The 13,999-nt window shown below is 40.0% G+C and overlaps 1 protein-coding gene across 1 annotated transcript; it reads right to left on the bottom strand.

Moving 5' to 3' along the window:
• Positions 1–13,528: 13,528 nt before the first annotated feature.
• LOC115985747 lies at positions 13,529–13,999 on the bottom strand. Its single transcript, XM_031108650.1, has one exon. The coding sequence runs from the start codon at positions 13,997–13,999 to the stop codon at positions 13,529–13,531; it is 471 nt and encodes a 156-aa protein (XP_030964510.1).

The following is a 13,999-nucleotide window of genomic DNA, read 5'->3' as shown; positions in this document are numbered from 1 at the left end:
ATGCAAGATGCACAAAATGCATGAAAATATGACATTTAATGCATGAAGGGTCCTACAAAGATCGAAAGAATTAGATCAAAGACCAAAAGAGCAAAAGCTCAACCATAAGAACCCTTCCTCATCCAAACGGAACGATTGTTTAGAATGAGTGTCTCAAGAGAAGTGAGACGAAGGTTGGAAGAATGAGAACTGGAGATGCACATAGTCAAGGAATTAAGACCTCAAGTTTTTCTTTTCTTTTGATTCTTTTGACAGCATGAAACTTAGAGCATTGAGGTCTTAGATGACCAAAGACACCACAATGATGACACATAATGTGTTTAGGTCCACTAGGCCTTTTAGGAAGGGATCTAGCAATATGGTTTTGTTCCCTCTTCAACTCATGACATTGAGGTCTTATATGACCAATCACACCACAGTGGTGGCAAGTTGGAACAAACTTAGATCCATCCAAAACTTTAGGTTGAGACCTAAACAGAGGCTTTGACTTAACAACCTTTCTCTCCACCTTTTGATTTCTTTTATGTGGAGGAATGTACACCGATTTGTCCTTTAAGGTAGAACACACACTAGGCACAAAATCGGGTACCACAACATGATTGCAACAAATATTATCATTCTTTTTAGCAATAGGTTCAGCAATCAAACACTTGGCATGCATCTTAAGAGATTCATTTCCACATTTTAACTCATCAAGAAGTTTGTTAGACAAAACAAGTTTAGCATCAAAGTTCACATTCAAACATTCAAACTCTTTCAGCTTTTCAAGAGAAATTTCAACAAGTTTTTTATATTTCTCAACCAATTCGTTGGATTCATTGAGCTTAGCAATCAAATCATCATTTTCACAAAATAACTTGCTCAAATTCTTTTGAAACTTCTTAGTATTTTTCTTCAAGAGTTTGTTAACAACACCCATAGATTCAAATAACATGTCATCACATTTATGAGAATTAACACTCATAGAGGTATTTTCACAACCACGTGGCATGTTACATTTATCACCAACCAAATCATACAATGAGGCATACAAAGCATAATTCATGGCAAATAAACACAAGGGGTCAAGGATCACACTTAGATAATTAAACCACAACAAGTGTACCCGCTCTAATACCAATTGAAAGTTCAAATAGTGTAAAAACACCCTTGAACGTTTAGACCCCCAATTTACAAATTAACCAATTCAATCTTTATGTCAAACAACCAGTGTGCGGAAAATGAACAAAAGTTATAATATAGAATTGGAAAAACTATCTAAACCAAATTAAAATCACAACCCACAACAGATAATAAAAGGCAAAGATAAAAGGGAAGGAAGATGCAAACACAAAGATAACACGCGATGTGTTATCGAAGAGGAAACCGAAGCCCTCGGTGTAAAACCTCTCCGCCGCCCCCAAGTGGTCAATAATCCACTAGAAAATGTAGTTGGGATACATGAACAGCAATAGACCCTCCAAGCCTAATCTACCCAATGTACTTAAGCCTTCCAAGCTTCTTGCTCCAATGAGGTTGCGCCAAACCTTTTTCTTTTCTAGCTTACCGGATTCCACTATAATCCATAGCATCCGCCATCCTTGGCATCTTCCAATGCTTCTCAAAACTCCAAAAACACTCAACACTCTAAATGGGCGTGGGTAGTGTTTGGAAAGAAATCTCCTCTCAATAGGTATGACAATGAGAGAGGGAATGAAAAGAGACTACAAAGATTTCTCTCTAAGAATGAGTAGCTCTCTCTAATTGGATGGGTGTTTTGAAGAAACTTCTCTTAGAGTTTTTCTCTCTAAATGGCCACACATATTTTGTGGGAATAAGGGGTATTTATACTGGTGTGAGAATGGAATGCAAAGAGTCAATTTTTTCAAAATAAGGTTGGCTGGAGACTTAACCTCGCGACTTAACTGAGTTGCGAGTTCAAGCCGCGAGCTAACTTAATGGCCAATCTGGATTTTTGTCCTGTAGTGCCCCAGGTGGCATGACTGTTCAGCTCCCCTGCATGCTCTGCGCGTGTGCAACTTTTGGCGGCTTGCAAGCCGCAAGCCTCCCGCGAGATCCAGCCGCGAGTCCCTGCTTCACTGCACGATCTTGAGAATTTCTTCACACTCTCTCACACACTACCCTTACATGATTCCCACCTAAATACAAAGTTTCTAAGTGCTGTATTACAAGTAAATTTGTCACGGAATAAAGCCAACACATAGTTGATTAAATTCAACCTTATAATCTCCCCCTTTGGCTATTACGTGACAAAACACCCTAAAACAGACTCTAGACTTAAACATGAGTTTGGGAAAAATGGCAAAACTCACTCACACCTAAATCTAGAAGTTGTGAAGCTCTTGAATCATATGAACATGAAACTCCTGAAACACAATAATACACTATGATCATTGTATGTAGAAAATATGAAATGCATATGAAACAGGCATAAAGTGATCAAGCAAAGATGAAGTTAAGAAGCAAATCATGACTTAATCAAACAAGTAATCACTACAAGGTAGTGATCACAGTGCTCATTCACACTTGGAATGAACACTTGAACATACAAGCAAACAAGAACAATGTAAGTTACTTGTATGCCCAACACTCAATCAATGCATAATACACCACATATATGCATCTAGGAATAATCCTACAATGGCACAAGAGTGACAGTATTTAACAAAAAAATGCATGACATTTAGTTAGAAGTACTGATTTAACAAAGCATAAAGGCTGTATAAAGCATGGTACAAATCATAAAGCCTACAGATATGTATAGAACTTAACCCTAAAAGCTTACAAAAGCAACATGGGTACAAAGCACAAAATACTGAATATAAACTTAAACAATATAAACTAAAAGTGCTTAAAGTTTCTCCCCTTCAAAGTGATGAGAAGCTGTGATGCACTTTGAACATATATACTTGTAACCTGAAACACTTGCACAAAACACATTAGATTCTCAAGGTAAAGCAAGTGATAAAAGGACAAGTATAATGTAACAAGTAAATTGCGGTCAAGTAAACATGATATGACACATGTGAGCAACCTGATCATACACCGAAACAGTCACATAGAAATGACTACAAAGATCACATAGCAAAGCAAATGATCATCCGAACATGCATTCAATGGAGCACAATAGCATAGGGATATATGCATGTTTAAAACAAAAACATGATGCGATGAAAACCACAAAGCATAACTCAAAGCACCATAAAGCTAACAAGAAAACAAGCAGAAAAAAGTTTTCTTATTATCTCAATGTCTTCTCCCCCTTGGTATATGCATTTCCCCTATGTAATATCTCTCCCCCTACAAATGTGCATGAGAAATAGAATGTCTCCCCCTAAAGATGTGCACAAGAGTCATATAGAAATGACAAAACACTTCGGTTAATCAACCATGTGTTGGTTTTATTCCGTGACAAATTTGCTTGTAATACAGCACTTAGAAACCCTGTATTTACGTGGGAATCATGTAAGGGTAGTGTGTGAGAGAGTGTGAAGAAATGCTCAAGACTGTGCAGTGAAGCAAAGACTCGCAGCTGGATCTCGCGGGAGGCTCATAGCTTTCAAGCTACCAAAAGTTACACATGCGCAGAGTATGCAGGGGAGCTGAACAGTCATGCCACCTGGAGCACTACAAGACAAAAATCCAGACTAGCCATTAAGTTAGCTCGTAACTTGAACTCGTGATTCAGTCAAGTCGCGAGGTCAAGTTGCCAGCCAACCCTATTTTGGGAAAAATTGACTCTTCGCATTTCATTATCACACCAGTATAAATACCCCTCATTCCCACAAAATATGGGTGGCCATTCAGAAAGAAAAACCCTAAGAGAAGTTTCTTAAAAACACCCACCCAATTAGAGAGAGCTACTCATTCTTAGAGAGAAATTTTTGTACTCTCTTCTCATTCCCTCTCTCATTGTCATACCTATTGAGAGGAGATTTTTATCCAAATACTATCCACACCCATTCAAAGTGTTGAGTGTTTTTGGAGTTTTGGGAAGCATTGGAAGATGCCAAGGATGGCAGATGCTATGGATTGTAGTGGAATCCGGTAAGCTAGAAAAGAAAAAGGTTCAGCGCAACCTCATTGGAGCAAGAAGTTTGGAGGGCTTAGGTACATCAGGTAGATTAGACTTGGAGGGTCTAGTGGATTAGTGACCGCTTGGAGGGCGGCGGAGAGCTTTTATGCCGAGGGTTTCGGTTTCCTCTTCGATAATACATCATGTGTTGTCCTTGTATTTGCATCTCTCTTCCCTTTATCTTTGTCTTTTATTTTCTGCAATGGATGTGTTTTTAATTGGCTTAGATTGTTTACCAATTTTGTTTATAACTTTTGTTCATTTTGCGCACACTAGTTGTTTGACATAAAGCTTGAATTGGTTATTTTGTAATTGGGGGTCTAAACGTTCAAAGGTGTTTTTATACTATTTGAACTTTCAATTGGTATCAGAGCGGGTACACTTGTTGTGGTTTAAATACCTAAGTGTGATCCTTGACCCTTTGTGTTTATTTGCCATGGATTGTGCTTTGTATGCCTCTTTGTATGATTTGGTTGGTGATGAATGTAACATGCCACATGTTTGTGAAAATGCCTCTATAAGTGTTAATCCTCATAAGTGTGATGACATGTTATTTGAATCTATGAGTGTTGTTGACAAATTCTTAAAGAAAAATGCTAAGAAGTTTCAAAAGAATTTGAGCAAGTTATTTTGTGAAAATGATGATTTGATTGCTAAGCTCAATGAATCCAACAAATTGATTGAGAAATATAAAAAACTTGCTAAAATTTCTCTTGAAAAACTGAAAGAGTTTGAATGTTTGAATATGGACTTGGATGCTAAACTTATTTTGTTTAACAAACTTGTTGATGAGTTAAAATGTGAAAATGAATCTCTTAAGATACATGCCAAGTGTTTAATTGCTGAACCTATTGATAAAAAGGATGATAATATTTGTTGCAATCATGTTGTGGTACTCGATTTTGTGCCTAGTGTGTGTTCTACCTTAAAGGACAAATCAGTGTACAGTCCTCCACATAAAAGAAATCAAAAGGTGGAGAGAAAATCTGTTAAGTCAAAGCCTCTGTTTAGGTCTTAACCTAAGGTTTTGAATGGATCTAAGTTTGTTCCAACTTGCCACCATTACGGTGTGATCGGTCATATAAGACCTCAATACTCCAAGTTGAAAAGGGAACGAAGCAATGTTGGTAGACCTCTTCCCAAAAAGCCTAGTAGACGTAAACGCATTGTTTGTCACCATTGTGGTGCATTTGGTCATCTAAGACCTCAATGCTCTAAGTTTCATGCTTTTAAAAGAATCAAAAGAAAAGAGAAACTTGAGCTTTTTGGAAGTGCTAAAAAGAATAAATTGGTTTTGAGTGAAAATAGCATGTTGTTAAAGAAAATGTTTAATGCTCTTAACTCCTTGACTATGTGCATCTCCGGTTCTCATTCTTCTAGCCCTCATCTCACTTCTCTTAAGACACTCATTCCAAACAATCATTCCGTTTGGATGAGGAAGGGTTCCTATGGTTGAGCTTTTGCTCTTTTGGTCCTTGATCTAATTCTTTCAATCTTTGTAGGACCCTTCATGCATTAAAAGTCATATCTTCATGCATTTTGTGCATCTTGCATTTATTTGTATGCATTGTTTCATTTTTTATCTTACTTTTATGTTTCAGTTTTGTGTGAGTAAAAAATCCAAAATCACATAAAAAGTGAAAAATTCAAAAAGTTTGATCGTATATGTTTGAACACATATCATGTGTGAGTTTAGCCTTGTACCTTTGTACAAATGGCTTTGTGCATTTACGAGCTTAGCTTATTATTTTTGCACTGATATCTTTGTGGGAAATATTTTGACATCTTTGTGTGATTGTTGTAAATTGATCTTCAAGCTTGTCATAAATGATTAGTTAATAGTCATGTTAGTTTTGATACATGCATAGATTTGTGCTTATATCTCTTCCCACTCTTTTATTTTTATTGCTTAAAGAGCTCAATAAATGTAAATCTCAAATGAAAAGAGATAATGAGCTGCAAAAATCGTCGCACATACTAGTATTCGAATAGGAAAAAGGGAAAGCGACTTATATGAAAATGTATGATGCCCAAAAGCCAAAGACTTGTTCATCAAATTGAAATATCAAAAATTTCACCCATCAATCTAAAAAATGATATGTATTGCTCAAAATGAGTTGTATTGATTCAAAATGATCAAATGATATGAATTGTAAGAAGCCAAATGAAAAGCTTTAATCTTATGTAATCATTTTTTTGTGGGAGGTCATATATGTTCATTTCTATAATTGAGGTAGACCACTTGACTTAGTACTAGTTGTGTATGATTTGATTGAATTGATTATTGAAGCTTCACTCTAGACTAAGGACTATTCCACATTTGATACACACACACAACACACATGCCTAATGTTCAATGAATGTCTTATTTATTTGTTAGATTGTACTTGTCTAAATGTGATGTGTGTGTACTCAATCATTTATGGTTCAATCCAAAAAGATTTTTGATCATTTTATATGTTTTTGGAAGTGATTTTTATCACTCTTTGTGTTAATGTTTAGTGTTTACTTTATTTTTAATTGTTTAAACATGTTCTGTATTGAAAAAACAGGTGTCAGAGTTTTTCGCGGCTTAGCTGGTGACTCGCCAATCGTGAAACCCCAGTCGCGAGTTCATCCAGAAGCTTTTGGCGACTCACTCGCGTCTTACTAGCGGCTCGCGAAAATTTTCGCCACTGAACCTAACAACTTGCGAAAATTTTCGCGACTGAACCTGGCGACTCGCCCAATCGCGAAATGCCCAAAATCAGCTTTTTATAGAGTTTTTTCGTGGGAAACTTGTTTTAAACCTCTCCCATCCTCTCTAAAACCCCTTTTTCAATATTTTTACATCAAAACCTAATCAATTTGAATGGTTTTTCATTCCATTAACATCTCTAAGGTAATTATAAACTCTTTTCATTGATTTTGATCATTAGATTATGTTTTGGAGAGTTTTGTGCTCTTGGTTGGGATTTTCATCATAGGGGTTGGAAAAACTTTATTTTTGTCAAATTTTTTCATGGGATTGGTTTCCTTTATTGATTTGCATTGGATGTTGGCCCCTTGTGGTAATAAGAACATGTATTAAGGGTGGATTTCATAATGTTCATGCATTATTTCACATTATTGTTCATAGTGTGCATGCTAGGTGTTTGATAAAATGCCTCTTAGACATTTTCTCGCTTGTTTGGACTCCAATGAGTACCAAACTTTGGGGTTTCTTATGTTTCCTCATTAGAAACATGTTTAATTCATTGGTTGTGTATTTAACACACCTTGCCCCACATGTGCATTTTTCATGCATTAGTCATGCATTGCACTTAGCCATCTCTTGCACACACCTTTGCTACCCTTGTCATGCATTGGTCTAGACCTTGCTTCTTCATCCTAGCATGTCATGTCTACCTTATACTCTGTATCATTTTACATTGTCTTAGGTTTGAGCTTCATTTTCTCATTCATCTCACACTCCTCATGCATCATTATCATTGTTCGTTCCATCATCTCTTTCCCTCATTTCTCCTTGACCCTTTGTCTATTCCTGCCAAAAAGGGAGAGAGTATACTCTAGAGAGTATACTGGAGTGTTTTGTCGTATCTATATAACTTTTGTTTTGACTCTTGTGCACATCCTTAGGGGGAGAAATTCTATTTCTCATGCACATTTGTAGGGGGAGAGATATTCTATAGGGGAGATGCATATACCAAGGGGGAGAAGACATTGTGTTAATTAGAAAAATTTGTTTTGTTTGCTTTCTTTTTGGCTTTATGGTGCTTTGAGTTATGTTTCGGTTTCCTCTTTAATAACACATCGTGTGTTGTCTTTGTGTTTGCATCTTCCTTCCCTTTTATCTTTGCCTTTTATTATCTGCTGTGGGTTGTGATTTTAATTTGGCTTAGATAGTTTTTCCAATTCTATATTATAGCTTTTGTTCATTTTCCGCACACTAGTTGTTTGATATAAAACTTGAATTGGTTAATTTGTAAATTGGGGGTCTAAACGTTCAAGGGTGTTTTTACACTATTTGAACTTTCACCGCCGATGATGCAAATTGTAATGGGCAGAGAGAGAGAGAGAGAGAGAGAGAAATAGATCTGGGTTGGGTTGGGGTTTGGTTTTTTAATTTAGTATACGATGTGACAGGGTCCTAACATACGAGTCGGTTCTGGGTTGGGGTTTCTATTCTTTTGTTCTTGTGTTTGAATATTCTGGGTTGTTGTTCTTATGTATTTGATGAGGTGCAGACTCGTTAGTTACAGTAGGCAGATGGAACTCCCCAATAGTACCTGGTTATCTTCAAGAAAGGGGATCACCGGTGTGGTGCCTGCCACAACACCTCCAATTCCAAAGTTAGAACAATCAAGCAATTCACAGAATTAGAAAGTAATAAGTATATTTTCAGAGTCTTAGTATCTTCATACCTTATGCTACAAATGTGAGGGCTTTATATATGTCAGCTTGACTGCTAGCCGTTTGGTGTGTAAATGCTTCTCTTTCATAATGCCTTCAGCCCAATTATAGGGCTTTTATTAGACTCCAACGGTCTGCTTTGCTGGTTTCGTAACTGCCCAGGTGACTTGCTGGCATCATTGAATGACTTTCCTTTCCTCGTCGTTGATGGCTTTCTCGTCATTAGGGGTAACCTCGTCACTATGTTGACCTTGTCAAGGTAACGTGTTCTCATCATTCCCTTCAATTGCCCCATAGGTTCTGTGGTCGTCAGTGACGTGTTGTGAGGGCCATAGAAGGTGAAAAGTTTCTTTCCCTGAGTTTTTTGTGATGCTTGGGGTTTCGTTTCGAAATTAATGAGTGATGGCGGCGTGGTATGGAATGTGGCCACGTGGCATAGGTTGATTGAGGGTATTAATGGCACGACCCTTGGGTTTCCCGCTGCTTTTCAGTTTCCTTGGGTTTTTAGTTTTAAAAACTTTTCTTTTCCTTCACTATGGTTTTTCTTTCCCCTCCTACTCCGAGCATTTGTCTCTTTTGTTGTGCTTCTGCCATCATTCTGTTTTCATTCCGGTAACTTTTGACCTTGCTCCGGTGACAAATTTCTCCGGCTTCAACTGTTCCGCTTTTCAAGGTACGCTGCTTCTTCGATTTCTCAGTTTTTTTTTTTTTTCATAAACCCTTTATAAATTCCTAATTTGTCCTTTGTCTTTTACTTTTGTTGTTTTTGTGTTTGGGCATTTAGGATTGGGTATCTTTTTCATGGTTAGTTCTTCTGAGGTTTGGGTAGCTTGCCCCTCAGTTTCCTTCTTTTTTGCTCACTTAGGGGAGGCTTTGGGTGTCTCTGGGGACTTTTTTCCTCTGATTGGCGACTATCTTTTTGAAGGTAGTGGGTTGAGTGTGGTTCTAGGGGAGCTATCTCCAATTTTAGGCCGGTCATTGGCTTGGTTTGAGGGAGAGACGAGGAGAATGTCGAAGGTGAGGTCTAGTGAGTTAGACACCGGGTTGTCGTCTAGCGGCGGCCAGGTTGAGGGTGACACAGCCGCTTCCTCCCCTCATCAGGTTAAGGCTTTTTATGCCCTTAATGAGGAATGTGGGCTGGACGCCAACGCAGTGGCTAGGTTTAAGGATAGGTTCCAATTCCCTGCACGGGTCCACGTTCGTCAGCCTGGTCCTGATGATCGGGCTTGCCATTTCTTTCCTGGTGAAGTGTGCTTCTACGAGGCTGCTTTCACCTCTAGACTTAGGTTACCCGTCCATCCTTTGGTGATGGAACTCCTGGATTACTTTGGCATTGCCCCCGGGCAACTCATGCCTAACTCCTGGAGGATAGTTATTAATTGTATGGAAATTTGGCTAGCGGCCAATGAAGACATGATCAAAGTGAGTGAGCTCGTCCATATCTACCATTTGAAGGAATCAAAGGAGTACGGGTATTACGAACTAGTCCCTTGGACGAGGGGGACTAGAATCATTAAGGGTTTAACCTCGTCATTCAGGTACTGGAAGTCACGTTTCGTTTTCGTGTCCAGGGATGACTTTGAGACCCCTTCTAGTGAGGCTTGGGATGATATCCCAAGGTTGCTTCGTCGGTGGGGAACCCCAAACTTAGGTGCGTCTATGTTTCTTCTTGTCTGTTTATTTTTGTCTTGCGTGTTTGGTCGTCATTAACCACTTTGTTCATTCTCTTTGCAGTTAAGAAACGCCCAAAGTTAAAGAGCAAATACCGAGGTCGTGTTCAGAAGGCGATCGAATACGCGAGGATGATTGAGAGCTGGGACGATCTCCTTGATTCGCGAACCTTTGCTTTCTATTGTTTAGGCCCGGATCCGTCTCCTTACGTTCTACGCAGCATTACCATCGAGGAGAAGAAGAGTAAGTGTTTGCTTCGTCAGTGCTGTCCTCTACTTGCATACTTTGGATTTCTAAGTTTTCCTCTCTTTTTTTTTATTTTTTTTATTTATTTTTTATTTATTTTTTATTTTTAAAGATGACGACAAAGTTCAATAAGGACATGTATGCCAAGATGAGGACTAAGAAGGACGAACCCTTGGCAAACCTTGGTAAAAAGGTAGTTCGAATTAGGGGGAAGGGACCCTTCGTCGTCCCCCCTGTGGATGCTACTCCCATCGTCTCAGGAGTTGAAGGCGCGAGAGTGGCTTCCTCAGCCACCTCAATTGAGGAGATTCCTACCCCGTCGTCGAAGAGGCCGAGGTTGTCTGCCAAGGACAAAGGGAAGGGAAGAGTCGGTTCGTCCATCTTTGATGACGAGGGGATGGCTGTGGAGCGGGCACATAACCTTGTGAGGGTTGAGGGCCTTAGGGTCTTTTCTGGAGTGCCTATAAACGTGGTTGCCAGTTAGCATGTCCATAAAATTGTACAGGTAAGGTCGTCCATGCGTTTTCCTAGGTATCTTCTCATGTCAATCTTTCCATTTTTTTTTTTTTTTTTTTTTTACTGACGCGCTTATCTTTCTTCGTCAGGTGTTGGGGGAGAGCCTTCAACTTGTTTCTGAGTGTCTCACTCAAGAGGCTAAGGTGGCTTCTTTGACGTCCAGGATGGAGGCTCTGGAAAAGGAGAACTTGACACTAAAAAAGGACCTCATAGAATCCATGGACGAGGCCGCAACCTTGAAGGAGAAAGTCAAGGCTCTGGACTCTGACCTGAGGGTCGAACGTCAGCTGAATTTGGAGAAGGATGACCAGCTTCAGGTGGCGAAGGAGAAGCTGAAGACGATTGCTGCTAGGTCCGTCGAGGCCTTTCAGCAAACTAAGGAGTATTCCACGGTACTCTTCAGTTGGTACTTCAAGGGCTTTGAGCTCCTTCGTAGGTACCTCGTCAAGCATCCTTCAGGGGTTGATATGGCGAATTTGGACTTGGAAGCTGTAGATCAGGAGATGGCTGCTGACGAGGCTGCCTAATCCTCTGTGCTTGAAGGTGATGCTCCCAATGCCGATGCCCCTAATGCTGAGGACGTTCCTGCTGCTGACGATACGGTGACTGACGCTTCAGATGCCTGAGCTTGAGACTTAGAAAAAATTTAGCGAAAAAAATTTAGCACTTATATTTGCCCACTGTGTTTTGGGCCCTTTTTGGAGATATACATATATTTTTTGTTTTTATTTTAATTTTCAGAACAATATCTTTTGGCCCTATTATGAGAACAAGGATAATTGCCCTATGTTTTTGGGCTTTTCTATGTTTTAATGTTTACCTGCCTTTGTAGTTCTGCTACTATCTTTGTTTGTGCATATGTGCGTGATATAGCATAAACTTCTTAGCGTACCTTATATTTAGCTGGTTATTTAGCACAAATTCCTTTTCCTGTGATTTGCTCGTCATTCTTTATCCTTGATTGTTTTCTTTCTTGTTCTTTTCCTTGTGGGTTCATCAGTATCCTTAGTTCATACAGTGGGACTTCGTCATGCGTATAGGCTTTAGGATTGTCTTTATATCTCCAGCATGTTTTGTGTGCCTTCGTCAGTGATTTACATCCGTCTCGGCGGAATTTTATCACTTAGTCCTTTATATATATATATATATATATATATACCCGTAGGTTATCGTCAGTAACTTACATCCGTCAAGGTGGAATCTTGTTACTTAGTCCTTTTTTTTTTTTTTTAATACCCTTCAGGGTGGTCGTCAGTAACTTACATCCGTCAAGGCGGAATCTTGTTACTTAGTCTTTTATTATACCCTTCAGGGTGGTCGTCAGTAACTTACATCCGTCAAGGCGGAATCTCGTTACTTAGTCTTTTATTATACCCTTCAGGGTGGTCGTCAGTAACTTACATCCGTCAAGGCGGAATCTTGTTACTTAGTCCTTTATTATACCCTTCAGGGTGGTCGTCAGTAACTTACATCCGTCAAGGCGGAATCTCGTTACTTAGTCTTTTATTATACCTTTCAGGGTGGTCGTCAGTAACTTACATCCGTTAGGGCGGAATCTCATTACTTAGTCTTTTATACACACCAGGGTGTTAGTAACTTACATCCGTCAAGGTGGAATCTTGTTACTTTGTGATTTATGGGCCTTATGGTTGACCAGTACTGCCTGCACAAAGACATCAGAAGAATAATTCTTTTATTAATTTCAAGAACGAATGCATTCGTCTATTACATTTACTCATGGTACTTCTTTAAATGCTTAATGTTCCATGGCCGAGGGAGCTCTTGTCCATCCATGGTTTCCAGATGGTAACTTCCTTGTCTTGAGTAGTGAGTGACGCGGTAAGGCCCCTCCCATGTAGGGCCCAGTTTTCCTTGAGTAGGGTCTTTAGTTGCTGTAGTGATCTTACGCAGGACGAGGTCCCCTATGTTCAGTCTCCTGAGTTTAACCCTCTTGTTGTAATACTCGGCCATCTTTTTTTGATACTTTGTCATCCTACTGGATGCGTTGTCTCTCACTTCGTCTAGGCAGTCTAGGTTGAGCCGCAATTCGTCGTCATTGAGTCCTTCTCTGAAAGTTCCTCGTCTGATGCTTGTTACCCCAACCTCTACTGGGATTACTGCTTCTGTGCCATAGGTAAGCCTGAAGGGTGTCTCTCCTGTCGGGGTTCTGGCTGTGGTTCTGTAAGCCCACAGGACACTGGGCAGTTCTTCTGGCCAGGCACCTTTCGCTTCGTCCAGCTTGGTTTTGATAATTTTGAGCAGCGTCCTATTCGTCACTTGCGTCTGTCCATTTGCCTAGGGATGCCCCGAGGACGAGAACTGATTCTTGATTCCAAGGTTTGAACAGAATTCTCTGAAGCCTTGGCTGTCGAACTACCTCCCATTATCTGATATGATCGTCAAGGGAATCCTGAACCTGCAGATTATGTTCTTCCACACAAAGCTCCAGATCCGAGCCTTAGTGATCATTGCTAGGGCCTCTGCTTCAACCCATTTTGTGAAATAGTCGATAGCAACAAGAAGGAATTTTACCTGATCTTTACCTTGGGGCAGAGGACCGACGATATCGATTCCCCATTGTGCAAATGGCCATGGGGAAGCTATAGTTATCATTTTCTCTACTGGAAGTCATTGCACATTCCCGTATCGCTGGCATTTGTCGCACCTCCTGACGATCTCAGCAACGCCCACCTGCATTGTTGGCCAAAAATATCCTGCTCTTACCACCTTGTTTACCAGGGATCTGGAGCTCGCATGGTCGCCACAAATTCCTCCGTGCACTTCTTCCAGGATGTATTTGGCCTCTTCTTCGTCGACGCACTTTAAGTAAGGCATAGAGAAGCCTCTCTTGTACAGGACGTCATTCAGGATCGTGAACCTGGCTGCTCTCTTCTTGATCTTTCTAGCTTCTTCAGTGTTTTGAGGGAGGTGCCCGTCTTGGAGGAAGGATATTATGGGCGTCATCCAGGTGTCTGTGCTCTGGATGGTGAACACTGCAACCTCTTCAATACTAGGGTGTTTCTGGACCTCTATTGCCAAGTCCATGCTCGTCCTCCCTTCTTCTGATGATGCTAGCTTTGATACTTCGTCGGCCCCCAT

The sequence above is a fragment of the Quercus lobata genome, chromosome 4 (assembly GCF_001633185.2).
Source record: "Quercus lobata isolate SW786 chromosome 4, ValleyOak3.0 Primary Assembly, whole genome shotgun sequence".
Lineage (NCBI taxonomy): Eukaryota > Viridiplantae > Streptophyta > Magnoliopsida > Fagales > Fagaceae > Quercus > Quercus lobata.
The sequence above is the reverse complement of the archived record's forward strand: the minus strand, read 5'-3'. Positions and strand labels throughout refer to the sequence as shown.

Coding starts and splice junctions, on each gene's coding strand:
- LOC115985747 (XM_031108650.1), bottom strand. CDS start 13,999: ATGGGGGCCGACGAAGTATCAAAGCTAGCATCATCAGAAGAAGGGAGG.